The following is a 25,810-nucleotide window of genomic DNA, read 5'->3' on the forward strand; positions in this document are numbered from 1 at the left end:
ATAACTAAGTGATTTTACTTCAGTATTTATTAGGAGCACATCTTTTTTTAAATGTGTGGCTGTATTATTAATACAAACCCAGACTCTGATATAATAACCTGATCACCCAGACATATAAAGTAAGCTGTTGGATCAAGTACCTTTTCAGTGGATCTACTGCTCTGTATGGAATCTGTTCAGCCCTGTGATTTAAGCCCAACCACAGAGATTAGTCTAAGGCTTCAGTCTAATGCACCTGATTCAGTTAATCAAGATCTCTTGAAGCACCTGATTATTAGATCCAGGTGTGTTTATTAGATTGTCATTGGAACTACATTTTGTGGGAGCAGATTGGCTTTATTGACTCAGAAGCCTTATTATGTACAATTACTCTGAAAGGATTACCAAGCTTTATGATGTGTGTGTGTGTGTGTGTGTGTGTGTGTGTGTGTGTGTGTGTAATGGGGTTTGTTTACCTTCAAGCTACCTCACATGCTGATAACAATCCGTGTCCTGGTCAGCACTGCAGGTTTCCATGGCAGTGCAGTATCAGGTTTTAGCTGCTCCAGGGTCTTCCATAACAAACACTGGATAAAAACACACATGCAGCCATATGGTGACCTGCCTCGCATTTTACATAATGCATCGGTCAAGCCAAACCTCCAAAGCCTTCTTACTCAACACACGTGAAACAAACACAATACAGTTTTGCAGCTAATAAGCTTGATCTAAGATTTTATATGAGGAACTTCTTGCTTATCTGTTGGCTTAGAGCTGATGCCGTAAAAAATACAGTCCCTGAAAGCCCAATAATGCCATTATGTTCATGTCCATGATGAGTGTATGTAAACGGTTGAACCCAACTGTATATCGCTGCTGTCCAATGAAAAACATCTTGTTTTTATTTTTTTTTACATTGTTTGAACCCTGTAGCTGTTCTGCACACTGTGTGAATACTTCTGGATGTATAGACCAATAGAAATGCCTTTAAATTCCTATTTCACATTAATGTTATCTTCTATTACCTCATCAGTGGTCACAGGATGCTGCCCACAGGACACTGGTTGGTGGACTATTGGAGAATTGGTTGACTATTCTCAGTCCAGCAGTGATGCTGAGGTGTTTAAAAACTGCAGCAGCACTGCTGTGTCTGATCCACACATTAACACACCACCACATCAATCTCACTGCAGTACTGAGAATGTCCCGCCACCCAAATAATACATGCTCTGCAGTGGTCCTGTGGGCATAAATCAAACACAGCATATTATCACAAACGCTTCATACCAACTGTCAAGCACTGTGGTGAAGGGGTAATGATTTGGGCTTGTTTTGCACCTTGCAGTCAAATGAGTCTCCAATGATTATACTGTATCTAAACTCTTTTTCTTTCTCATTCTGTCTCTCCAAAAGAGCACTTTGGCCCATGTATTAGATTATATTCACAAGCTGCGTGTGGATATAAGTGGCAGCAACCTGTTGGGGGCGCTGTCCTGGGTATATCGGCAGCCAGTCCATCGCAGCTGCCCTCGGCAGCTCTTTATCCTGACTGATGGCTCATCAGGTAGCGTCGGCCGAACGCTGGAGCTGGTTAGGAGGAACACCTGTAACAGCAGGTAAACATTAAAACACCTGGTACACACCTGGTCTGCCTGGTACATTACCTAAGGACATGCAAAATATTTACTGTCAGGTAAATATGTACAATTTTATTAACATCTAGTACTCACCTTCAGTAGTGAGTAAATATATGCTTCTGGAAAACAAATGCAATTTGAGCCATTCAGACATAATACTAGGTCAATAATTTGCTTTATATAAGCATTGTGGTCTGTGTAGGGCTGTGGCTATTAATTGTATTAGCTAAAAAAAAGCAAATAAAAAAGACACATAATGTATAATGGAGTATCTGGGCAAAAAATAACCTGCATGGTCTTTCAAAGTTTCCAAAATGCGTAATTGTTAAGTAGATGAAGAGGGCTCCTGAGTGGTGCAGCTGTCTAAGTGTTGGTCCAATCATCAGGAGATTTTGGTGCTGCCATAGCCATCTGTGGTCGGGAGTCACAGAGAGAGTAACTAGCCACGGGCACTGGGTAGGGAGGGTAACTCTCCCTCTTTACTTGCTGGACGCTAGTCAGGGCAGGTGGCTGTTAGCTGATGCAACAGAATTGGCAATTCTTCAACAAGCGTGTTCAGCTGTCTGATGATGCATTAGTGGCAAAAAATGAGGTTGCTGGCTTAACGTGTCTTGGAGATGCAAACTTGGAACATCCAAGAGCTGGTGCCACCATGTGGCAGAGGGAGTCTTAGGTATTAAGTGGGAATTGGCAATGAAATTGGATGGAGAAAAATATTTCTTCCTGTAAGAGACATCAAAAATGTATAATCCTAATGCCAACTGCTGAATAATCATTGCCGCTTTATCAAGTAGGTAAATTTAGAATTTTGCCATACTGCCAAGTGGCACTCACTGACTGGCTCACTGACTGACTGACTGACTATGTTGAAATGCGCATGGGCTGCCTCTAGTTTGCCTAGAAGAGACATTTTCTTGTACTGATGGTCTGAGAACTTTTTTTGCCATAAAGCTTACAATTATATGTGCTGTAAAGAGGAAATGTATTCTTGGGTGAGCTAAGGTTGTGTCCCTTGCTTTAAATATTATTGTAAAGGACACAATCTTAAGCCATGTTCATGGGGTCTTGGGCCCTACACATCTAAAAACTACTAAATATATGGTCTACATATTAAGACTCTCAGGTTCACATGAAATGTACATAAAACCTTTATGATGTGGCGATAAAGCCATATCGCCACAACATAAAGAGCACATATTCTGGCTCTAAACTCCCAAAGGTGGTCATGCAAAGCTAGGCTTGCCTGTTTTTTCTTTTTGAAATGAAGTAATCAAGCTTTATATTTGTGGCCAGGATGACTACATTATCACTTATCATATAAGCCTGTTTTTTAGCAGTATCTCCAAAACTCTATGTGAAGATACAGCAGAGTGCTGAAATATCTGTGTATTTCCAAAGCTCTATGCAACAAAAGCATCAATAATAATAATAATAATATCATATAATAAAAGCGGAAAGCCTACCCATCTATTTTTCCCAAAATCATCTCACTTAACATCGTAACTCTTTGAGTAAGCATTGTAGATGACATTTGGTGTGCTGCCTTACAATGCCAATGATCGTTTATGCTGTGACATTTTCGGGAAAGCACGCTTCGCTCTAGATGTGCTGCTCACTCTCATAACAAACCCCACCCTCGCCCGCCCCTCACACACACACACACACACACTCCCGTTATTGATATGCACTCTGGACATTTAAGAGCCTACGACCCAGACAGACCTGAGATGAATTCCAAACAGTGTGTGCGTTCTCCGGCTACCACTTTTCTCAGACATTCAATTAGTGAAATGGCTCTGATTGTTCCTAGAGGAATACTAAACACTCCCTCTCTCTCAGTCCAGTGGGATTTTATGTTGCCATGTGATCTAACATACATGATAGTATGGTCAAATTAAAGGAATCGTTCTGTGAAAAATCAAATAAACATAATTTGTCATCCCACATGTTTGGGATGTGAAGTAGGGTTCTTTAGTTTAGAACAGGAGATAAAACACTGACCGTAGAAAGTCAACAAGCTCATCTTGGTAAATTCCTGCTCAAAAACATCTCTCAACTCGCCCACAATTCATCCAGGTCTTCATTTAGATCTCCATGAGCTAGAACACACTATGACCTACTTTAGTGTATTAAAAACAAGTACAAGTGAGGAAAATCCATGCCGATTTATTTAACAATATTAAATAAAGATAGATTTTTTGAATAAAATCTGGGCATGTATTTGCTGAGGTAAGATTGGTGACAGTCTTGGTCCATGTTCTGTTACCTATGTTAGCTTAGTCGCTGCCTTTGTAAACTAAAGAAGCACATATTAGATATCACACACATCTAGGCTGATTGACTGCATAGAGAGTTTAAAGGAATAGTTCAGCGAAAAATCGAATTAACATGATTCGATGTGGAATCATGTTAAATCGATTTTTCGCTGAACTATTCCTTTAAAGGCAGCCTTTCCTTAAAGTGATAGTCAAGCAAACACAAACACCTGGCAGTTACAGGTGAGAGTGGGTTACTGGAAGAAATATTTAAAAGACATATGTATTGATGTGCTTTTTACGTGAGGAAGTAAATTCGGATCTAAGCTTGCATGTGTGTAAATGGAATCCAGTCAAATTCAGTCTTTATTATTATTTTTATTTTTGGCGGTAATATAACTAAAAACATACACTTCCACATTTTTCACTACTAAAATTAGAATCAGCTGCAGATTATTAGAACATGGTTAGAGATAATTTTGGAGGAGCCTGTCTTATTTAAACCTCCTTAAAGGCCTTCGGAAAGAAGGTTGGCGATTCAGATTAGTCTGGGAAGGAATTGAAAAAGACCTCAGGACACTTCAGCCACTCTATTGTCAGGAAAATAATTTACAAATGAAATAACTGCCAACATGAGCAGGTCTGACTATCCCAGCAAGTTCAGCCCAAGAGCGGACAACAATATGTGTAAAGAAATATCCAACAATCCTAAATGTCATCATAGGACTTACAGATTGCACAGTCAACGTAAAGGTGCATCATCTACCATCAGTAAGAGACCAAGCAAGTTCAATTTTAATGGGAGGTGTACAAGGCAAGACTAAAGTAAAACAAATATAGTAAATGAACTGCACAGGTTTTCTCCTGTATATACTGTACACTCTGTAAGTAACAATGTCATTTTACTCCAAGCCTAGCTATGATTCTGGCACTGAGCTAGTGTTTTCGTATGTCAGCATACTTGGTGAATAAACTGACTAATGAGATGTATGTTTTGTATGTGTGCATGTGTAGGTGTTTTGGCCTGGGTCTTGGGCCACGGGCCTGCAGAAGGCTTCTTCAGGGCATTGCCAAAGTGACGGGAGGAAGCGCAGAGTTTCTCTGTGAAGAAGAGAGGCTGCAGCCAAAGGTGAGAGAACACACTCACTTTTTAGTGGAAAGACTAAATGTGGTAATTTGCTAGTGCGGACCACGCTCTGAGATGGAACATATTTGTGGTCTGCGAGTGAAGCCGGACCCCCCAGTTGGTGTGATGTGTAACGGAAGAAAGGGAGGAGACGGGGTGGAGGTGTGTGCGACGTTTGTTCAACGTGGAGTTGGACTGAAAAGCAGGGTTATATAAGGGGCTTGAGGGCAAGGAGGAGGAGTTTGGGGCATGGTCCTTCTCCCAAAATTCAATTGTGTCATAACTTTTAGTCAGTTAAGGCTTTCTAACAAGTGAAGGCTGTAACCCTGTTGCTTAGTTTATCTCAATTTGGATGCTGGAATTTGATTTGAGTACATCTAAATTTTATCCTAAGATTTATTAGCTTACAATTATGGTAGTGTGGATATCCCAAGGATTGATCAGCAGCTTAGAGGCTGATCTTTCAGCCATGGCTGCTATATAGTGATAAAGCCATTTTTATTACCTTATTATTCTTGTTATTTTTATAAAATTGTATTTGTTTAAAATACTTTGTAATGCTTTTATTTTTTTTATGTCTTTCTATTTTCATGTTTATGTAAAGCACTTTGAATTGCCACTGTATATGACAGATGCTATACAAACTGCCCTGCCTTGCCTCTCTCATTTAAAGTAAAAGTTTGGCTTAAAATCAAATGTACACAGAAGTCTTATATCAACCCTTCAGTTTTATACTGGAGCAGCATGAGGCTAATATATCTATGAAGTAATGGAAGCCAGTTAACAATCTGCAAATATGGGCACAATCATGTGTGTCAACCTGTTAACAAACTCTGTGTTATTGTGCCCTAGTCTACATTCAACCCACCACAAGAGGCAAACTACTGGTAAAACTCAAGAACATAAATACCAGATTAGACTTTGCTAGAGAATGTCTGAGAAATCACTGCCGGTTCTGGAAAAGGATTCTTGGGACAGATGAAACCAAGATTCACTTTCACCAGAATGGCAGAAAGACAGGGCTCATGATCCTCATTCTCAATCCTCAATCTTGGTAAATGAGTTACTGTTTTTTAATGTTCATTAACGTATGGTATTTGCACAGATTTAGAGCTATTTAACTCCCCTACACCTTCACACACACACTGCCACAGTCCTACAAGTTAGACATATTTGTTGCCCCCAACCAGAACATTGGAAGCATGATGGGTGGCTGTGTGTTCACAGTGTCCTCTTTTTTTGATATCCACTGTCCCCTGTGAAACCAAGCCAGACATAGAGTGTGCAGTGCAGGTGCGCCACCTAGTGCTTAGGTTTTGCACAGCAACATTCTCTCGCTCTTTCTCTTATATATACAGTGGGGAAAAAAAGTATTTAGTCAGTCACCAATTGTGCAAGTTCTCCCACTTAAAAAGATGAGAGAGGCCTGTAATTGACATCATAGGTAGACCTCAACTATGAGAGACAAAGTGAGAAAAAAAATTCTGAAAATCACATTGTCTGATTTTTAAAGAATTTATTTGCAAATAATGGTGGAAAATAAGTATTTGGTCAATAACAAAAGTTATTCTCAATACTTTATTATATATCCTTTGTTGGCAATGACAGAGGTCAAACGTTTTCTGTAAGTCTTCACAAGGTTGGCACACACCGTTGCTGGTATGTTGGCCCATTCCTCCATTCAGATCTCCAATAGAGCAGTGATGTTTTGGGGCTGTCGGTGGGCAACACGAACTTTCAACTCCCTCCAAAGGTTTTCTATGGGGTTGAGATCTGGAGACTGGCTAGGCCACTCCAGGACCTTGAAATGCTTCTTACGAAGCCACTCCTTTGTTGCCCTGGCAGCGTGCTTGGGATCATTGTCATGCTGAAAGACCCAGCCACGTTTCATCTTCAATGCCCTTGCTGATGGAAGGAGGTTTGTACTCAAAATCTCACAATACATGGCCCCATTCATTCTTTCATGTACACGGACCAGTCGTCCTAGTCCCTTTGCAGAGAAACAGCCCCAAAGCATGATGTTGCCACCCCCATGCTTCACAGTTGGTATGGTGTTCTTTGGATGCAACTCAGCATTCACTCTCCTCTAAACACAACGAGTTGTGTTTGTACCAAACAGTTCTACTTTGGTTTCATCTGACCATAAGACATTCTCCCAATACTCTTCCGGAACATCCAAATGCTCTCTAGCAAACTTCAGACGTGCCCGGATATGTACTGGCTTAAGCAGGGGAACACGTCTGGCACTGCTAGATCTGAGTCCCTGGCGGCGTAGTGTGTTACTGACGGTAGCCTTTGTAACGTTGGTCCCAGCTTTCTGCAGGTCATTCACTAGGTCCCCCTGTGTGGTTCTGGGATTTTTGCTCACCGTTCTTGTCATTTTGACCCCACGGGCTGAGATCTTGCGTGGAGCCCCTGATCGAGGGAGATTAGCAGTGGTCTTGTAGGTCTCCCATTTTTTGATTATTGCTCCCACAGTAGATTTCTTCACACTAAGCTGCTTGCCTATTGCAGATTCTGTCTTCCCAGCCTGGTGCAGGTCTACAATTTTGTTTCTGGTGTCCTTCGACAGCTCTTTGGTCTTCACCATAGTGGAGGTTGGAGTGTGACTGTTTGAGGTTGTGGGCAGGTGTCTTTTATACTGTTAACGAGTCCAAACAGGTGCCATTAATACAGGTAATGAGTGGAGGACAGAGAAGCCTTTTAAAGAAGAAGTTACAGGTCTGTGACAACCAGAAATCTTGCTTGTTTGTAGGTGACCAAATACTTATTTTCCACCATTATTTGCAAATAAATTCTTTAAAAATCAGACAATGTGATTTTCAGAATTTTTTTTTTCATTTTGTCTCTCATAGTTGAGGTCTACCTATGATGTCAATTACAGGCCTCTCTCATTTTTTTTAAATGGGAGAACTTGCACAATTGGTGACTGACTAAATACTGTTTTTCCCCACTGTGTATATATATATATATATATATATATATATATATATATATATATATATATATCTCGAAAGGGTCGACAGGGTTGCCCTAAGCCATTTTAGATACCTTATTTAGGCAAAGGGTGGGACACCTCATAATTGTATGTGTATGTGTCATCCTTATCAGCCTGTCTTTCTGCTGCCTCTGATTTAGTTTCAGGGCCCGAGCTCTACTGTTGTTTTTCATTTCATTAAAACCGGTGTGATAAAAACAGATGAACAGGTTCAGCAGAGGTAGCAACAACATTGAGCCCAATCTATAGTCCGTAAATTAGTCTGAGCTGAATTAGTAGGAGTGTCTGAATGGAACATGAACCTCCTACTGACCAGCTGAATCCCTCCCCCAGTCCACATACACTCGTGACACACTAATTGTGATTTCGATTTGTGTTATTTCTGTTGATAAATCATTTAGAAACCTGAGATTTAAAAAAGGTCAGCCCTGCACAGTAAACACTAGAGCACCTAAAGCAGAAAAACTGACAGTGGTAGTTAAATGTAATGGAATAAAGACCACAAATGGATGTGTTTCAGTCATAATGATAAACATGGTCAGAGTGTCACAACCACAGGACACATCCCTGAACTTAACTTAAAGAGCTTTTCAGAGGACATAGAATTGCTTCCGGGGAGGGTTGTATTGTGTATGCTAATATTACCAACTACTCCAACTATTCTTTTTTTTTTTTATTTACATATTATTTCATAATGAGCCACTGGCATTTATACATTGCACATCAAGACATTTTACAAACTGACTGAACAGTGGCATCCCATTGCAGCTCTTTAGAGCCACCCATCCTTTCACTAATGTGTGTAAAAAAAGAATGCATGACTACGGGCTTGTTTTTACTCACCTATGGCAATGGGACTGAATGAGGTGCCTGAATGAGGTGATAAAAAGTGTGTCCCAAATCTTTTGTCAGTTTAGTGTAGTTTAACCAGATTGGGCACATCACAACCGCATACTAATTTTCATAGTAACTAATTTTTAAGTATGTATTATGTAATATGGTTAAACATATCAAAATTGAGTAAATGCAAATATCCAGTCAGTTTTTCATGTGGTTACGATGGACACATTTGTAGAAAACAGATCAGTTAGTATTTACATTTAATCAGCCTAGACATGTGTGATGTCTAAAATGTGCTTCTTTAGTTTACAAAGGCAGCGACAAAGCTAACATAGCTAACATAGCAAACAAAACATGGACTCAGACTGTCACCAATCTTACCTCAGCAAATACATGCCCAAGAGTTTTTGTTCATTTATAGTATTTTCATGTAGTGCGCAAATGGGATGCAGCCACTGATACAACTAAACCTGCCAAAGTAAACAATGGAAGCAGCACATTTCGATTTGATGTCATGTAAATAAAATTTGTTTCAGTTTATCTTGCTGACCTTATCTGTTGTACTTTGTGGACAGAAAATAATTTTGCCAGTATTGAAGGCAGCCTCTTTCACAAAATGTATATGTATTTATGTTTTCTGACTTGTTTGGTTCATAAAAATATACAATTTCATTCAATTCATTGTGTTTGTTCATCTACCCCCTCAGTCTGGTCTAATTAACCCTTTCCATGAGGCGAGTTGTAATTTTCCCAGTCAGGCCAACTTTAAAATAAATTGTATGAAACAGCAGGTACACAATACAAAGTTGTATTCTTCATTTTTTTTACATAGTTTGAATCTGGTAGTGGTTACAGTGCAAAAGGGTTGCAAAAAACATTCTCCAAATAGCTTCCAGCTTTCAATCTTTTCAAACTTTCTACATTGACCTCCTCTGGAAATTTTTGTGTGATGTGTTACAGTATACTGGATTAAGTACAGTAGCATAACATTAGAAATACTTGTTTTTGCTGTAGCTGATAAAGTGTCTGAAGAAAGCTCTGGAGCCGGCGCTGACAGACGTTCGCATTGACTGGTATGTGCCGGACAACATGGAGGCTCTGCTCTCGCCCAACGAGATTCCTCCGCTCTACCCAGGGAATCGGCTGATTGGCTACTGCACTCTCTACGACGTATCTGGGTTCAAAGAGAAGAAGAATGAAGTAAGTGTGTAGATGTGTGTGAGACAGATGGAGACAGTTGGGTGCACTTTAGGTGTACTTTAAAATATGAATGCTTTGCTGCTGATAAGAGCTGCCATCATTTTTACCATTATATTGTCTAATGTAAAATTCTCTAAATTCAGAATTAGTGTCACCATCAAACTTGGCCTTTAGTGTACTGTTTGTTTGTGTGTTTATGTAGATGAAGGGTAATGCGTTCAGGCCTGTCCCGAGGGGCTCTGCTGGGTCGGTATTCGAGCTGTCCCCCGGATCGTCTGAGCTGCTGCAGCCGCTGGTGCCGGCGAGCGAGCGAGAGACAGCAGAGGATGGAGAGATTGAGGATGCGCTAAGAGAAATCTCACAAGAAATTTCTTCCGAGTTCTCCTGTGCACCAGCCACAGACAACGTCAGCAATTCAGGTACTACACACTCTTCAGTAACTACAGTACAGTGCAGCTTGAGTTAAAAATCAATTGGTGGAATCTGTAACAAGACTTAAGGGGGGCAATAGTATTCCAAAACTATGGGCCAATAACTAGAAAACATAAAAATGATGCCATAACTGTCCACCATGTTGTCAAAATTGCAACCAGAGCCTGTGCAGTAGAGACCAGAGGATGACTCTACTACTCATTTGGTAGACCCGGCCACCTTTAACTAGACCAAGCGTGTCTCAGACTGCCTTCTTTGAGCTTATAATTTAAAAGCAACGCATAGTTTTCCTCTGGATGCCCAGTTTATCCCGAAAGTGGAATGTTTCAGTAAAAGTGCAGTTAATGTAAAATGGGAAATTGGCTGTTTTGTCATTGAAACATATAACGATGTGTGGAAATACACAGAAATACACATCATACTTCAACTCCAACCAGTGCTTATCATTTGGGGATTCATTGGGAGATAGTCCTGCTACTTCTATCAACAATATCAATAAACATCAGTGACCCAGTTTCATTGACGGACATACATGCCCGTGTTAAAAAGTGCCTCCACCATGTTTGACAGATATTGTGGTATGCTTCAGATCAATTCAGAATTAATCAGTTGGCTTTATCCTTTCAAAAAATCTGATTTTGATCAGTCTGTCAAATCAATCTGGCTTTTCTGTTCTTGAATGTTACCAGTGTTTGGCTTCTTGAAGTAAACCTTCTGTATTTACATGAGGACATCTTATTTGATTGTAGGCTCTGATACACCAACTAACTCTATAGTGTTCTTGACCTGACTAAATGCTATGAAGGAATTTTCTTCATCTAATAAGGAATGCAGCACTCGTCAACTTTAATTGTCTTTCAAGGTGTTCCGGTTGTTTTTGGTGTTGCTAAGCTTGCAAGTAAATTCCTTTTTGGTTTGGGAGTCTCCATGTTGGGACATTGGAGGTTGCTGTGTTGGAGAGTGGGAAGTTTGAATCCCTGAACTTTCTGTTGCTAATATATTCACTGCTGCTGATGGAACTGCAGGTCCTCACATAGACTGATACTATATATTCAGTATTACCAGTACTTTAGGTCAGTGATTACTGTAAAATATGTTTAGTCCGACTTTGGTGTGAATTCTGTGTGTGTGCTCCCTAGTCACTGATCCGGATTATGTGGTGAGTGATGTGCGCTGGCGGATGGAGCAGGCATCATATGTACAGGAGCAGTACATGCTGACCCGGTGCTCTCTGGGCAGTGAAAGGGGGTTGGCATCTCTCTCACCACCAACAGAGAGCCTCTCTCTGGGCATGGACACCGGCTCACTCCCGCAGGGCCTGGAAAGGATGCCGCCACAGGGCAGGGGGCTCTCTCGCTGGGAGTCTCCATGGCAACAGAACACTGCCTCCACCATGGATCCGGAATCTGGAAAGGTGAGAATGAAGTAAAATTTCAAGTGTGATTTTTTGAGGTGTAAGAAAATATCAGTATCGAAGTATTGTGATATTATTTCTGTATTGATTCTCAAAAACACAGTATTGATTTTTTAAGAATAGTTTAAATGCAGGGATTGATAGCAGAAGTCACCATTCCTTTTACTCAGATTTGATGCATATGATGCTGTTTTGTTTTGATAAACTTGATTGCAATATTGCAATATATTGATTCGTAACCCATGTCAAGTCAAGTCAAGTAGGTTTTATTGTAATTTCAACTACATACAGAATACACAGTGAAGCGAAACAACGTTCCTCCAGGACCATGGTGCAACATAGACAGTGCATACAGAACACAAGTGCAACACAATACAAGTGCGGACAGACAACACATCACAGTACAGACAGAGAATAATAAATAATTGGCGGTAGTGTGCAAATTATGCAGTGTGTAATAAATATTGAGTCCAGTGAGGTCGTAATGTTATTAGTGCAAATGCTTTGTGCAAAAATGCTTTCCATTTTATCTGGGGTAAATGGGTGGAGAGAGAGAGAGTGTGTGCATGTAACAGAAAAGACATCAGTTCAGAAGTTGAGTTGAGTTGAGAAGTCTGATGGGTCAGGGGAAGAAGCTATTGCAGAGTCTGGTCATGTTGGACCGGATGCTGCAGTACCTTCTTCCTGATGGCAGGAGGGAGAACAGTCTGTGTGAAGGGTGGGTGGAGTCATCCACAATGCTGGTTGCTTTGGGGATGCAGCGGGCAGTGTAAATGTCCATGACGGAGGGGAGAGACACTCCGATGATCCTCTCAGCTGTCCTCACAATGCGTTGGAGGGTCTTCCGAGGCTGTGCAGGTCCCAAACCAGGCAGTGATGCAGCTGCTTAGGATGCTCTCTATGGTCCCTCTATAGAAGAGGGTGAGGATGGGTGGAGGGAGACGGGCTTTTCTCAGCTTCCGGAGGAAGTAGAGACGCTGCTGGGCTTTCTTGGCTGTAGAGCTGGTGTTCAGGGACCAGGTAAGGTTCTCCACTAGATGGACACCAAGGAACTTGGTGCTCTTAGCGATCTCCACAGAGGAGCCGTTGATGTTGAGTGGAGAGTGGTTGTGTCTTGTTTTCCTGAAGTCAACAACCATTTCCTTGGTCTTCTCTACATTCCAGTGAAGGTTGTTGACTGTACACCACACCAGTCTGTCTGCTGCTGCACCTCCTCTCTGTATGCTGACTCGTCACCTTTGCTGATGAGACCCAGCACAGTTGTATCATTGGCGAACTTTATGATGCTGTTAGAACTGTGTTTCGCAACACAGTCATGAGTCAGCAGGGTGAACAGCAGAGGACTCAGTACACTGCCCTGGGGTGCCCCAGTGTTCATTGTGATGGTGCTGGAGATGCTGTCCCCGAAGTCCAGGATTCAGTTGCAGAGGGGGGTGTTGAGGCCCAGCAAGCTTAACTTCTTGGTGAGATTCTGTGGGATGGTGGTGTTGAATGCTGAACTGAAGTCTATGACCAGCATTCTGACGTAGGTGTCCTTCTTCTCCAGGTGGGTAAGGGAGAGATGAAGGGTGGTGGTGATGGCATCGTCCGTGGAGCAGTTGGGACGATATGCAAATTGCAGGGTGTCCAATGAAGAGGGCAGTTGGGTCTTGATGTTCCTCATGACTAGCCTCTCGAAGCACTTCATGATGATGGGCGTGAGAGTAACGGGACGGTAGTCATTGAGGCAGGACACCGTGGACTTCTTCGGCACGGGGACAATGGTGATGGTCTTGAGGCACGTTGGGACAGTGGAGCTGCACAGGGAGACGTTGAAGATGTCGGTGAGAACATCTGTCAACTGGTCTGCACACTCTCTGAGCACTCTGCCGGGGATGTTGTCTGGTCCTGCAGCTTTCCGTGGGTTGACTCTGCGCAGAGATTTCCTCACGTCCACTGCAGTCAGGCACAACACCTGCTCGTCCGGCTTTGGCGTGATCTTGCTCACCAACGTGTTGTTTTGTGCCTCAAACCGTGCATAGAAGTCGTTCAGGGCATCAGGGAGGAAGGCATCACTGTCACAGGACGGTGGCATTGTCCTGTAGTTTGTGATTTCCTGGATGCCCTGCCACATGCGCCACGTGTCACCTGTGTCCTTGAAGTGGCTGTGGATTCTCTGGGCGTATGTGCGCTTTGCCTCTAGGATGGCTCGTGACAATTTGGCTCTTGCTTTCCTCAGGGCCGCCTTGTCACCCACTCTGAAGGCCGAGTCGCGGGTCCTCAGTAGCGCACGCACCTCAGAAGTCATCCACGGCTTCTGGTTTGGGCGTGTGGTGATGGTCTTGGAGACAGTGACATCATCAATACACTTGCTGATGTAGCCAGTGACTGATACTGTATACTCCTCCAAGTTAACAGAGTCGCCTTCAGTTGCAGCCTCCCTGAACATGTCTCATGCAGTGCACTCAAAACAGTCCTGAAGGGCAGAGATGGCTCCTGCCGGCCAGGTTTTCACCTGCTTCTGAACTGGTCTGGAGCGTCTGATGAGAGGTACCATGCTACATACCGCATTGCCAGGTTATCAATTCATAGCCCTAGCGATTTATGCAATAAAACCAGAGTGATGTCGCTATAATCAGTTTTATGGAGAATTTCAGATGGCTGGTGGAGTTCAGATATGAAAAATACAGGATACTGTTGTTTTAGTTATATAGTGCTACACTAACCAATACAATAGTCAGTTTTTAACTGTGACTTGTAAGTTATCATTGCCATTTAACATTTAAGTACCGTTGAGGTACTTTATTGGCCCAATTTCCACCGATCTGTGGATATTTATATAAATGTATGACATTGTATGTGTATGGACAAGCTACCATATATACAAACACACAGACAGCATCACACATATTTTAACTGTTTATGTGAGGACAGCGAGCGACCCCATCGTTCAGACACCCTTTTCGGTGTCAGGATAATGGCAGGTCAAGCTGAGCCATGCTTGAAGCTCGAAGGGCTCTTGCTATAGATTGGGTTATGACCATTGTTTTAAGGTATGGAGGGGCTGGTCAATTCTTGGCTTTGTAGGCCAACGTCAAGGTTTTGAATCTGATGCTTGCAGCTACAGGAAGTGAACAGGAAGAGAACGCAGCAGAGGAACTTAGACACATTAATCATTTCATTTTATTCATTTATTATGAAAATTGTAGTTTTTACATAAAAGAACAACTACATTATAACTAATCAGTAAATACGTTTGGCTCAACTGGACAACAACAAACTAAAACCTTCACCTATCCCTTTTATTTTACTAGGGAAGTTGTGAACATCCAAAGCTGCCATGCTCTGGTTGTCTAACACAGAAAATCCAGCAAGCCTGGCTGATTATGTGTACTTATGCACTCCATGCCTAGAAGAGTTGTTGAATATACCAAAAAATACTACCTTAAATACACTATATGTAAAAAATGTTTGTGGACATCGGTTCTAAATAATGCATTCAGCAACTTTATTGTTGCATCAATTGCTGACACAGATGTGCAAATGCACACACACAGCTTGTCTAGTTCCAATAGAGGTAGTGCCAATAGATTAGGACTCTTGGAGGCAGATAAACATGAATCTATTGGCCCCGTACCTAATGCCAGGTAGGTATCCACTCCTTTCCGTCGCGCTGTGAAATCAAAATCATAGCCTTGGGGTGGGGTACAAAAACTCATTCACTGGGTACAGGAATGCAGTATGTCCCATTTGCAAATCAGTAACTGTAAGCAAAGGCATTTGATGTCTTCCAGTCAACACGGCATACCTCTAAAGTGAATGAACAGTCTTTGGAGTGGTGTCCTAAATGGAAGATGCATTCTGTTCAGTTTTAGTATTAAAATTCTCTAGATGTCCTTGTGGAACCTAGACTAGTATGTGTGTAGAATTATATGACTTTGTGAATTATATGTTTATATAATTATACTTTGTGAATTATATATTATATTATATGACTTTATGAATTATATGTTTGTGCGTGTGTGTCTACAGACAGCCCGGCTGTCAGACCGTGAGGAGTGTGTGCGCAGGCAGAAGGCCCTAGCACGCTGTGCTCTGGCTGGTCGCAGTTTCTCCTCTCCGCAGGGTGACCTGGACATGCACCGCCTGCGGAGGGCACTGGAGAGAGTCTCCTTCGAGCAGGCTGTTGGAGGCAGGATAGAGGAGAATGACACAGAGACTCAAAACACACCCCAAGCTCTGTCTCTTACAGACTCAAGTGAGAGAACACACACACACACACTGTATGTGCAGTCTTTCTTATCAAGCACATACACTCCGAGACAGAAGTATAACAGCAAAGAGTTTTCAAAAATATTGTGCTGGTCGTGACTTGGAGGCAGAGTTATGTAGATAACAAATGTAAGATGCTCTGGATTAGAGTGTGAGTAAAATGCCATCAATGTAAATGCAAAACATCAATCAAGGATAACATAATTTATATATAATATATAAATATATTATATTATTTATTATATTTATATTATATATAAATTATAAAATATAAAATATATATAAATATATTCATAATATTTAATACTCATAATTTATTCCAATTACATGTCTTTATTGATATCTTGTTTAAAGCAGCATTATGCAAGAATGGGCATTTCTTACTCCTGGGCTCCGCCAGAGCCAGGAAGTGTAATTCACGCTTTGAGCCACCTCTAAAGGACACTTTACACGTAGCTTTCTGGACAAGCTGAGAGATACTGAATCATCACTGAAAGTGAAATAAGCATGTGAACTGACTTAAATCACACACGTTTAGAGGATAAAGCCTCATACCTGACAGAACAAGGTAGAATGAATTGTCTCAAGAACTGGATCAGTTTGGTTTTCCATAGTATGGGCTTCTTGCAGTTCTGTTTATGCAGGTGATTTCTTCATTTTTGGAAACAATAGAGGCCATATGCCCACCAACTCATCCTGTATGTGTACTACAACCTGTTAGAATATTCACATGTTGTCACATTACACAGACTGGTTTAATCTTCCATCATTGTCTTCAACGACTAATCCCTTTTTCCCTTCTTCTCACCTTCTCACTTTCTTAATACATTTCCATCTTTCTCTCTCTCTCTCTCTCTCTCTCTCTCTCTCTCTCACACACACACACACTCTCTTTCTCTCTCTGTCTCTTATTCCCTTTCCTCCAGATGGTCTACTGTTTCCAGCCTCTCCACTGGACTGGGACAGTTTCACTGATCCTGAAGGTCTTTTTGCAGCTGCCCCTGCCAGTGACTCTCAGGGTGGTCAGGCCCAGTGCCGGTCAGTCATCCATGGCCTACTTGGGTCCCGGCCTGTGTCTTGGGAAGTTAGTGTGGACCTGTCTGTCCTGTGGGCTCCGGAAGGCACCACACGAGGGCCCTGGGATGAAATCATCCACCAACTCACCGCCCGCTCCGTCATCAGAGACTTTGAGAACATGGCAGAGAAAGAGACAGACATAGAACACGGTAGGTAAGAGGCTGGAGGTGGGAGAAAATAAACAAGAATGAACATTAGAGATTAGAGAAGTTTTAAAAAAAAAAGTATAGATGGGGTGAAAATAGAAGAAATGCCTATTTCACAACCACCTTTGGGGTGTATAGGGGTGTATTGGCATGTTGGAAAACCCAGTTGTATTATAAGTATTCTGAGGTAGTTCATTCACTGGGTGAAATGTATCCGTTCCACTGGCAGCAACACGGCTTAACATGCTTAACAGCTTAAATGCCTCACCTTTACTCCTCTAAACAAACTTCCTAATTGTAGTAAAGCAACTTAATCTCAATTTAATCTCATCTGACCATAAAACTTTACTCCAGAGAACTCTTTCTTAGTCCATGCGGTGAGCTGTAAACTTTAGTTGAGCTCGAAGGTGTAAATTTTGTAGCTATTTTTTAACTGTAGCCTCTCAGTCCAGTGACACTGGTGTTCTAGCAGCTACCAGTTCATAGCTGTGCCTTGGTGTTTTTCTTGGTTTTCCTGACCATCCAAACCAATTTCCTCTCAGCTGAGGGTGACAGTTTGGGTCTTGTTCCAGTCTCTTAAAACCATTTCTAAATAACTGCAAATTCCAAGATCATTAGAATAAGAGCGTTTTTTTAAATAAACAACATTATTTGTTTGCTCTGTTCTGAATGAGTTAACGAGTTTCTAAACTTGGAGCAGTTCCCCCTGTGGGTGCATATATATGTGTATATATATATTCTGCCCCAAAAAAGAAAGGCCACATGAATTATTGAGTGCCCAATATCGCCATGGAATTCATGCTCATGATGAGTGTATGCAAATGTCTGACCAGAACTGTATAAACACATAGGTGCACCCATTTGTCCTAAAAAAGGGGACAAACTCCTTATTAATAACCTTGATTTTAGAAGAAACTTTGTACGAGCAGGTGCCTATAAACATTGGACAGATAGTGTATATTGTATTGTTCTGCTGAAGTATTTATTTCTTGATGTATAATCTCACATTTACTGAAATACATTAAACATTGCCTGTACTGCAGGGTCTTCTAAGCGATATCGTATGAAAGCCATCCAGACCAGTAAAAGCTGTGGAATCATCTGCATGTACACAGCGTTTACTACTACTGATGCCAGTCCCAGCAAAACACTGTCCGAACCTACAGACATACGATACACAGGTATTATTTCTTTAGGCATCACATCCAGTAAAATGACTAGCTGGTTACTGATGCATTCTAAATCTGTTGTGTATGTGTGTGTGCAAGGGGTGCGTTTTGGGAGCAGGCGCAGTACTGGCAGCAGGAGACAGAGGGCATGTTCAGTCGGTCTAGGACGCAGGCCATCCAGTAGAGACAGTGAGGAAATAGACGACATACAGACCTCCACAGGTGACACCCACATGTACACACCACCTCTATACAGGTAGTAAACTGGATCTGAAGTTTAATACCTGATATGAAAGTTGATCCTTATTTTTTTTATCTGTTCTGTGACACTATAGCGCTATTTCTCACTGTGAACACTTTTTCTTTGCAGATCGAGACGACACTCCAGCTTCTCCACGCAGCCTAGCTTCGTATGACAGCAGTGAGTACAGAGACATGCGCACACGCCAGAGAGAGAGTTTAGTTGTGTTCCATTCCACAGGGTCGCTAAGCAGAACCCTTATATTCCCTACACACTAAGATGGTGTAAAAAGGTGCAAGACTGTACAGCAGTTCCTGACTGTAAGAGAAACCAATAGATAAAGCCCTTTATTTGAAAGGGGTTTCTGAATTCCTGTGTCTGCTTGTGTGTTAGGTGTGGGTGGAAGTGTGCATCCTGCCAGCCCTACTGCCATCTCATCTCGTTCTCAACGCTCCATCGAGAGCAGATCAGTTGAGAGCTTCTTCAGCACCAGGTCAGAAAAGTGGCTTGAGTTTATTTATTATTGTGATTATTACAGTACTACTGTTGTACAGAAATGGCCATAATATATTTATGTAATAAAGAGAATGTAATTTCATCATTTTCCTTTCACCAAAGCTGCTTTTCATCATTTAATAGATTTACACTGATCATGATGATTGAAAATGGGAGCCTCTATATATATTTAGATATATATAGAGATTGGGGTTAAAATTCATCTGTTTCGTAAAAGCAATTTAGGTGGCCCTAGCATCACTGTGTATATCTTATTATTAATAATAATGATAAAAATGATAAGATTTACCTATAGAGCACTTTTCATACAGATATCAACCCAAAATCATTTCCATTAACAGCAAAAATATATAAAAATGAAGATTATATACTGTATATTGGGACCTTTTTCAGTTTTAGCTCACTGACAGGCTTTTAGAATGAGAGATGACGTTATACCTATTTCCACAAGTTAACACAGTACCTTGGGGTCTTAATGGAAGGCAGTCTGTTACATGCTTTGGTCAAAATACCACGAGGATCTAGCACCACAGCACCATTCTCACACTGTCTAAAACAACCCTGTTCAGAATGGCTGGTTCAATGCTCACAGTGCTCACACCTCACGCCATGCTTTTTCATTACTCTCCCACCCAACCACCCGGCTACACAAACTCGTATACTTTCTTATATTTTCATTTGTCCTTTGTCCTAGCTAGCATACCATTTACTTCCCCGTGAATTCACATCTCTCCTTTTCTTTTGCAAAAGTATTGAGTGAGGCTCCTCAGATGGGGAACGCTATAGTTCTAAAATGGCCTGTGACATAGAAAGCACAGCCAAATCTAAATGGTGTGTGCTGGCTGTGCAGCATTCGTACAGCCAGCAAAAAAAATACAGGGTTGTCTTGTTTCACAGTTTTTGGTTTGCTACTGCCAGTAGCCAAATGTATGTGTATAAGCACTGAAAAAGTGAAACTACTACTTTCTCTACTTAATTCTGATCTTCTGGTTTGTGTGTGGTGTTTTATATGGTCTAACAGTAGCGGAAGTGTGACATCAGTGATATACTGATGCAGGCACAATCATTACAATCCCGAAAACTGATAGTGTGTCATTAAACAATTGATATTTCAATTGATAATGAAACTGGTTCTGAGTGAAACATGTATTTGCTGTGGTTGATCAGTCCCAGTCCCCTGTTCTTGTGTGTTTGTGAGTCTGTGTGTGTATGTCTTGCAGGTTTAACCTCAGCAGACTCAAGTCCAGCCACAGCTCAGGAAGGCAAACTCCTCTCAAACCACAGTGCCTATCTGCAGAATGTGACACACACGCAGACTCCCACTCACCTGATTACCTGCCTCTGGTGAGTGCCGTAACTTTCCTTTCTTCTTTCTGTCCATTCACAGCTACTCTATATAATATCGATTTCCAGTGATGCTCGTGAAGTTCTTCTGTCCTTCAGAGGTTTAGTTGAACAGTTATTACACACACAATTCCTCTATGGACCTGTTGAGCACCTGAATCTTAAAGCTGGCCAGGTGTGTGTTTAAGGTTGCATTCAGAAGCTCTGTAGAAATCCCTCCAGTGGTACCTATCAGGAAGAATGCACAAATCCCTATGAAGTAGGACTGCCCAGTGTGTCAAAGTCCTGTAAAAACATATGATTTACTCCACTCTGCATCCAGTGAGATATGGAACCAGCTTACCTTACGAAAGATTAGTCACGTTTATGATTTCTTTTCTAAAACGTGTTAAACTTCATAATAGCTACAAAAGTCAGGTAAGGATTACATTAGTGTCTTCAGAGAAATACAAGACATCCCATCCAGTGCAGTGAACACACACAGTGACAGTAGCAGCTTCCCAAGCCCAGGTATCGAATCCACAACCCTGTCAACAATAGCCTGGTGCTCTTACCGCTGAGCCACCACTGCCCCAACATGTACTTGTTTCAGAATTTACCTTGCAGATTAAGAATTCATCATGAATTGTAAGATTAGACTGTGTTTAGCTTTGACATGAAGCTCAAAGTTAGTAAACTAACTAGCTAAAATGGACAGTCTGGTGCAATCCTTACCTTGCTTTTTATGGAGACTGAAAAATCACCTTACACAGTTTACTTACACTGATAATAAGGCCATAAACTGCCTAATATTGTGTTGGTCCCTTATGTGACGCCAAAAAGCTCTGACCCATCGAGGCATTAACTCCACAAAACATAGCCAGCATTACCTTTTTCAGCAGTTTGTTCTACAGAAGCTCTTTTTTAGGATCTAACCAAATGGACTAGCCAGCGCTCACCATGCTCATCAGTGAACATTAGGCGCTCATGACCCCGTCACTATCTGTTCATCATTGGACCACTTTTTGATAAGAGCTGAGCACTGCATACTGGTAACAAGACCTGGACTTTTGGAGATGCTCTGACCCAGTCTCAGATCTTTCCGGATTTAGTGCCACCCTAGTGGCTATTCTAGCATAGGATTGGAAATCAACTGTTGAATTTATTTATTTATTTTGACTGGTTTGAAAAAAATTAAATGGCAAATTAGCAATGGTTGTGTGTGCTGCACAGCCCCGGAGACCTGGGGTTGAGGGTTCAGTCCCCACTCCGGTGCATGTCTGTGAGCAGTTTTCCCAGTGTCCATGTGGATTTCCATGGTATGTGAATTGGCCCTTCTAAATTGCCCCTATGTGTATTTGTGTGTGTGTGTGTGTGGATGGATAATAGCAGATCTGCTGCCTCTTGGCGGACCAAGGAAGGGATTAAACAGCATCAGTTCAGATTCTAATTGTTTTCAAGGACTACACACCAGTTGCTCCAACATGGGATGCAAGATGACAATATGAGTAGACCAAGACAAACTATAAAGACTCTTTCTAAATGTCTCTCTCTCTCACTGTTTGTCACCTGCTTCTGTGCTCAGGTGCGTCTGCAGTTGGCCTCAGGTGTGTTCCTGTTGTGCGAGTCGTTCTCTGAGTGCATTCATATTCCTCTGGACCGTCTGAAGAGAGCATCTCCCTACCAGAGCCACCGCAGCAGCCTGAGCCCACCATACCGCTGCATCTCACCCCCTGCCATCCGGCCCGTCGCCCCCTACATGCTTGCAGATCACACTAGTGTCCATCCTCATCGGCCCAGCCTGCGCCGTTACGACACCAACGAGCCCCTAACTGTGCTCTCTGATCGTCTTAGTTCAGAGGAGGGGTCTCCAGAACCAGTGGGCGGTGTCCCACAGGCAGATAGTGGGCGTGGCTCTGAAACAGACATGTGTGAGGGCTCTCTGCTGGAGGGGACGGAGCCTGAGAGGGAGGAGCTGGCTCAGCTAGATGTGGAAAGCTCCAGCTGGGCTACAGCAGTGGCTCTGGCCTGGCTGGAGCACCACTGTGCCGGTTTCTTCGTGGAATGGGAGCTGGTGGCAGCTAAGGCTGACTTCTGGCTCAAGTGTCAGTCACTGCCAGAGGGCGTTGACCTGCCCGGTCTGAAGGCGGCCGCCAGACAACTGTTCCTGCTGCTACGTCATTGGGATGAGAATCTGCAACTCAACATGCTCTGCTACAACCCAAATAACATGTGAGAGAAACCTCCAGCCTGGTATGGTCTGCTAGAGAGAAATATCTGATGGAAAAGCCAACGTTCTCACTCAACAATGTTCTCAGTCAACATTCTTCTAGAATCCAGGTCAGAACCTCCAAATCAGTATGGCCTGCTAGAAGCCAGAAACACAGGCCGGATAGTAGCAAACAGCACATGATGGACCCAATTTCACATGCTCTGCTAGAAACCAAGCAACATACGATGGACCCTCCAACACCATGTGCTCTGCTAGAACCCAAATTACATATGGCAAGACCTCCAAACACTCCAGGCTGTTTTAAAAGTCAAGGAACATATGATGGAACCTCCAACACTACACTTTCTACTACAGTGCAAACAAAACATGATATGATCTCAAACATTATATGCCCTGCTAGAATCCAAGCAACATACAATATATGTCCAAATGTTTGTGGACACCCCTTCTAATGAATGGATTCAGCTACTTTAAGTTGCACCCATTGCTGACACAGAGGTGCATATGCACACATGCCCATCTTGTCAAGTCCCTGTAGAAGAAATAGAATAGCACTCTGGAGCAGATAAACATAAACCTATTGGCACCATGCCTAATGCCAAGTGAGGGCTAGAAGGGTATAAAGCCCCTTCCCAGTATTGAGCTGTGGGGCAGTGGAACTCCATCCAGTTCTCCTGACAGTTCTCCATCCAATACATTTGGGTTGAGATCATCCTGATCCTGATCTCAATAATGCTCTTGTCGCTGAGTGCAATCAGATCCTACACCAATGCTCCAAAATCTAGTAGAAAAGCTTCCCTGGACAGTAGAAGTAGAAGGAACAACAAATGAGCAGGTATCCCAAAATGTCTTGTCCCTATAGTGTTTAATGGGACCTCCAATACCAGAGGATCTACTACAACCTCAATATGTCAGAACCACCAAGGCCCCGTGCTCTGCCAAAACCCAACATACATATGCCCTGTCAGGCTACATCTTTTTTCTACAGTCCTAGCAGGGTTGTTGTTCCAGAGGGTTTAAGAATTTCTCTGCTCAAACACTCCTGGTTCAACTCATTGGTTACGTAGCAAGGCCGCATCTAAATAACTGAATAAAATTTGCTTTCTTACTTGCTTTCCCTTGATTTTGACTGATCTGTAGCCCCCACAGCCTCTCTTAATATAGAGGCAAAACAGACTAGCATGTGGATCCACATGGTGGGTTTGGGCAGGGAATTCCCCAAACTGTACTGGACACTAGCCAGTAGCCCAGCTATAAAGAGATAGTTGTGTTGATGCAATTACTAATCTTGATCTAATGCTAACAGAAACAACATATTTGTTTTCCTGAAAGGATTTGAATCAAGCAATAATAAGGGCTTCAATTCCAGAAACCCCAAGAAGTTTATACCTTATAAGCCATTTAAAATATGTGTAAACTCGGGGTGTGCACTCGGGTGTGTATTCGAATACTTGATTAACTTGAAAGTGCCATTATTTGAACACTGAAATCACTGTTTGGGTGCTATACAGCAAATTCCCACCACACCATCCAAACGGTCAACAGAATATCTGTTTATCATATGTCGGAACGCACATCCCTAATGTAAACCTCTGCTCCAGCGTTCTCATCCAGCTCACCCAGTTATGAGATGGCTGAAACCTTTATAAGCTGGGATGTTGGTTAAGTAAAGACTTGAAACCTTGCAAGGCAAACCTTGGAATGTTGAAACGCCAAACTCTGTAAGTTGGAGCTACTTTTCTATGAAGTCTTTTTAGTGATTAGCTCTAATGGATGCTGCACAATGCTGCAAGCACTAAAGTCAACATGAATCAGAAATCACATTTTCTTTCTATAACCATGAAAGTATAAAAATTCCAAAGGTAAAATACATGGCCTGTTTACACCTGGCATTAACTCGTGTTTTCTGTCTGGATATTATCTGGATCTACTTTCACCGGATTCTTTTTACACTTGTCATTAAAACGCATCCCCAGTGTGACCGGATGAGATCCGATTTTACTTTGTAAAATGTAAAATGCACGTAATTTACATTTCACCTCCTGTAAACAATGGTTTCTCATCATAATTGTCCTGCTCTAAGAGACAGTTTAGAGAAACAGTGGGGGTTCTGCAACCTGATGGAACAGTTGATGGCTCTTGCAGTACTGTAACGGATCTATCAGAATCATCACAAACTGGCCGGGATGTGACGTAAACACAATTTCTAACATGTCCGTTAACAGTAAAATCAACAACAAATGTACAATAGTAATGTACAATTTGTATGTTAATGCTAATGTTTTAAACAAATAAAATCCACACCTTATTTTGCATCAAATATCAACAATGCATTTAAAAAATCCAAACAAATTCATATTGTCTTTTAACCTCCCACTCCTAAACCCAAATAAGAGAAACTTTACTAGTTCGGACCGTGCCATCAGCACACGATGAACTGGGAAGAGACTGAAGGGAGGGGGGAGAACAAGGAGAACTTTCAGCTGGAGTTTAAGCGGCTTCTGCTATGTGGTAGGAAGCCAGACCCCCCTTTTTTAATATGTGGAGTCAGAAGACTGGTGGGTGGTGCAGGGTTGCAAAGACTTGCCATGGACATGTGAACAGGGTAGAGATGGTATTTACAGGATGTTTGATTGAGAGGGGCTTTAGACACAGTCCTCCTCCCAAAATGTTTTTATTTCCTAACACCCCTCACCATAAAACCCTGTCTTCATTTTTGACATAATGTGAATCTGGTCATTGGAATAAATTCTTGACCTCCATTAAAAAATTTTCCCACCTATAAAGTTTCCATTTTGGAGATACAATGCATGACAGCATCAGGTGTCTTTAGAGCCTGTCTAAAACCATCATTGTGGGCATTTTTCTTTTTTCTGTTACTTTCTTTCTGTCACTGGATGCTATGTTGTGCTGCTGTAATTAATTTTTGCGTCATTCAGTTGTTTTAGTTGGATGTCTTAAGTTTATCTGCCA

At 42.0% G+C, this 25,810-nt stretch overlaps 1 protein-coding gene across 1 annotated transcript in view; it reads left to right on the forward strand.

Annotated features, from left to right (window-relative positions):
* Positions 1-24,934, forward strand: part of vwa5b2 (von Willebrand factor A domain containing 5B2) — a 35,345-nt gene extending 10,411 nt beyond the window's left edge. The window contains exons 9-21 of the mRNA XM_072668366.1: positions 1,393-1,595; positions 4,886-5,000; positions 9,850-10,035; positions 10,238-10,454; positions 11,607-11,881; positions 15,893-16,118; positions 17,059-17,358; positions 18,399-18,536; positions 18,624-18,746; positions 18,895-18,945; positions 19,159-19,258; positions 20,502-20,625; positions 22,190-24,934. Of these exons, the coding sequence (XP_072524467.1) occupies positions 1,393-1,595; positions 4,886-5,000; positions 9,850-10,035; positions 10,238-10,454; positions 11,607-11,881; positions 15,893-16,118; positions 17,059-17,358; positions 18,399-18,536; positions 18,624-18,746; positions 18,895-18,945; positions 19,159-19,258; positions 20,502-20,625; positions 22,190-22,840 (2,709 nt within the window). The 3' untranslated portion in view covers positions 22,841-24,934. The remainder of the gene's footprint in view (positions 1-1,392; positions 1,596-4,885; positions 5,001-9,849; positions 10,036-10,237; positions 10,455-11,606; positions 11,882-15,892; positions 16,119-17,058; positions 17,359-18,398; positions 18,537-18,623; positions 18,747-18,894; positions 18,946-19,158; positions 19,259-20,501; positions 20,626-22,189) is intronic.
* Positions 24,935-25,810: the final 876 nt, after the last annotated feature.

Source organism: Salminus brasiliensis, chromosome 23, assembly GCF_030463535.1.
Source record: "Salminus brasiliensis chromosome 23, fSalBra1.hap2, whole genome shotgun sequence".
NCBI lineage: Eukaryota > Metazoa > Chordata > Actinopteri > Characiformes > Bryconidae > Salminus > Salminus brasiliensis.